Raw genomic sequence first — 3,009 nt, 5'->3', positions numbered from 1 at the left:
CACACACTGGCGCCATCTTGCAAAACCACAAGATTTAGAGCCGGTCAAATTCTCTTTACCCAACTCCATAGTCTGCACCTTCCAGGACTGTGAATTTATTGAAACTTTTCTGTTTTAGGCCAGCAGATGTTCCTCTGCTGACAACTTCCTGTCTGTTGGATGGATCCTCCGAGTCCTGCAGCCTCATCCTCACCTGGTAACCTTCCTCACTGTAACTCAGTAGAGAGGACCCAGCTGCCTCCACTGGGACAGACTGTCCTGTAGGGAAGCACTGTGTGTTCTACTTTACCATTGGTGTCCTCGTCTCTCCGCAGACGTCCTTCATCGATTACCAGGCTCAGCAGGTGGTGCTGGTTTTGTCGGACCTGCAGGAGTCGATTCTGAGTCCGGCTCAGTCTGTTCTGCTCTTCCAGCGCTGTCGCCTCCTGCTGGCCTGCCTGCAGTACAACAACCAGCTGGCACAGCACCTCCGGTCCCACTTGAGAGAGGAGTTCAGGTCGGTGCTGCTGCTCTGAGTTAATGTTGGGATTATGTTGAGGTGTGTTGAGACTTTAATGATCTGATGTTTCTGCCCTCCAGGTACTTTGTGAAGCTGTCGTGTGCCGAGGAGAAGCTGCCTCGGCACTACCCGATCAGCCAGCCCACTCTCCGGCTGATAGAGCGGATCCTGACTCTGCACACTAACACACTGTGACAGCGTGTGCCTTTACTACAGTGAGTGGCTTTGTGCTTTAAACTGCCACTGATGAATCATCCCGGCAGAACTAACAGCTTCCTACGTTGTATATTCTGATTGTTAAAAACTGTACTTTTAACTCTGTAGAAGAACTAAAGCTATATACATATATATATGAGTGCTGACAGGTTATTCTAATACATGTAAATAAAACCGGTTCTCAGAAACATTTTGTTGAATGAACCTGTGATTTTAGAGATTGTTTTATGGATTAGTTTTGTTGGTGAAATGTGGAATTGGGATGAGGACATTAAAAATGGGACTCAGGATAATCTGTAAGCAGCTAAAACCATTTATTCATATAACAAAACAATGTCTGAACACAAGCAATCGTACAAGAACAGTGAGAAATGAATCAGTATCTGATAAAAGAATATGAAAAGAAAATTAAATTATCATTTATTAATTTAATTAAACACAATCTGTCCTTTAGTAACAAGCATTAATATTATTGCCCCAGTAGCTACACCTTAAAGTCTGAAGCCTGCAGATAATTAAGAAAAAAGAGAAAGATAATAATAGAGAAGAAGAATAAATGTGTTTAAAGGAACAACCTAATACGATTCTTCAGTACAGTTCATCACAACGAAGGCGCCTGGTAGAGCGACGCCCCCCGTGGTAGTGTTGAGGTAGTAAACATGGTCTCTGTTCTGCACTCACATCCGAGCTCTGGGAGTCGAGCTCGAGTACAAATGATGCTTCAGAAAAGCTAAAATCTTCCTCCAGGAGTCTTCCTGAGCGTCTGAGTGGGGTTTGGTTTGTCCTCCCCACAGCAGTATCACTGAAACACACAACATTGTACTCCATCATCACCATTAATAGGGATTATATTAATAATACACAGATACATTGCTGCTTACAACCTTTATTCAGTTGTCACCCAATCAATCACATCCTTGGAGGAAACTCTCCTTTAACAGCTGGAAATATTCACATTACTTTGATTTCAACAAACAAAACTAGATTTTGGGGACACAATTACCAATTTCGTGGGGGAAAGTAATATAACTAGTAGTGTAACTAATTACTGTTGGCAGTACTTTTGAAAAGAGTTATAAATAAATAATAACAGTGCTTATAATTAAGAGAAGATTCTGTTACACTGAATACCAAAACTTTTAACACAGCTGGAGGATTTAAACAGATAAATAATATCCGTCCTTCCAGAACTTCCATCAGGCGTTCTCTCGGATTGTTGAAACCTAAAATGTCGGATTTTATGACACTTTTCCAAAAAAAAAATCTCTTGAGATTGAATCAGTCATAAATCAGTCTGTCAGTTACGTGGAGTTTTAACGAGGCCATTGGGACCAGCTCAGTGAAAACCCTTGGAACGTGGTAACAGCGCCACCCGGTGGAAGTTCTGTGTCAGGAGATAAATATGAAGTAATAAACGAAGAGCCCTGTGGTATCTAAAAGGTGGAGAGTAATAGAGGAAAAGATCTGGCTCTCTGACAGGAAGTGAAAGGAGCACCACCAAAATAAAAGAACTAATCGTGTGTGACTCACCTTTCTCTTTCGTGATTTGTGTTATAAACTTAGTGGCCCTGAAGTGAGGAGAGAAGGGCGGCTCAATCAGATGTCCGGTGTCGGGGTATTCCAGTCTGGTCAGCAGGTGCTCCTTCCCTGCTGCTCGCATCATCTGGGCTATCTGAGGGTCAAAGGTCAAGTCCAGATGAACCTGTCCAAATCTGCTAATTCACAGTTAACACACACATTCACACAGTGTGTGTACTCACATCTTCAGCAGACTCCACTGCGGGCCAGTTCTGATCATCACAACCGTTGACCAACAGCATTGGACAGTTTATTTTTCCCACCTTGCAGAGAATTAACCACAAGAAACAACTTTAATATTAATAAAATAATAATAAATAACATTATTACAGTTGTTAGAATAAACTATAACTATATAATGACTGACAGGATCTTGTTTTTTAATCCTCATTGACACAAATGAGCTTCCATAGTTACCATAATGAAACAATAGTGAAAATCAACCTTCAGGAGAACAGACTGCTTTGATCCTTTTGTTAAATTAGTACTTGCTAAAACATGTAGTGGACCACCTAATGGCATTGTATGGTAATTAGTGCAGCATGTACTCACGTCCAGTTTCTTTGAGGGGTCCTTCATAACCTCTAGACCAATATATCGCCATATGTGATGGTTGTTCTCGTCCACGCGCGCCATGTGAGAATTCCTGCCATCACAAGCAACTGTTCACTCCAACTGTGAGACTTCCTGTTTATGTATGTGTATGTATGTATATA

The 3,009-nt window shown here is 41.7% G+C and overlaps 2 protein-coding genes across 3 annotated transcripts in view; one reads left to right on the top strand and one right to left on the bottom strand.

The window, feature by feature from the left end:
• The window catches only part of cunh12orf56 (chromosome unknown C12orf56 homolog), a 23,823-nt gene extending 22,907 nt beyond the window's left edge, over positions 1 to 916 (top strand). The window contains exons 11-13 of the mRNA XM_035680306.1: positions 124 to 196; positions 315 to 496; positions 580 to 916. Coding sequence (XP_035536199.1) covers positions 124 to 196; positions 315 to 496; positions 580 to 694 — 370 coding nt within the window. The 3' untranslated portion in view covers positions 695 to 916. The remainder of the gene's footprint in view (positions 1 to 123; positions 197 to 314; positions 497 to 579) is intronic.
• Positions 917 to 1,011: 95 nt separating this feature from the next.
• Positions 1,012 to 3,009, bottom strand: part of LOC118341637 (peroxisomal succinyl-coenzyme A thioesterase-like) — a 6,345-nt gene continuing 4,347 nt past the window's right edge. Inside the window, exons 8-11 of one of the 2 annotated variants that reach the window (XM_035679944.1) lie at positions 2,846 to 2,939; positions 2,476 to 2,556; positions 2,246 to 2,387; positions 1,012 to 1,517 (exon numbers count right to left, since the gene is read on the bottom strand). In XM_035679944.1, coding sequence (XP_035535837.1) covers positions 1,393 to 1,517; positions 2,246 to 2,387; positions 2,476 to 2,556; positions 2,846 to 2,939 — 442 coding nt within the window. In that variant the 3' untranslated portion in view covers positions 1,012 to 1,392. Of the gene's footprint in view, positions 1,518 to 1,560; positions 2,100 to 2,245; positions 2,388 to 2,475; positions 2,557 to 2,845; positions 2,940 to 3,009 lie in introns of those variants that run through there. The other variant, XM_035679953.1, reaches the window with a different exon arrangement.

This window comes from Morone saxatilis, unplaced genomic scaffold (genome assembly GCF_004916995.1).
Source record: "Morone saxatilis isolate NCDOM2014 unplaced genomic scaffold, NCSU_SB_2.0 Contig10, whole genome shotgun sequence".
Classification (NCBI taxonomy): Eukaryota; Metazoa; Chordata; class Actinopteri; family Moronidae; genus Morone; species Morone saxatilis.
This window is presented reverse-complemented; position numbering and strand designations above follow the sequence as displayed.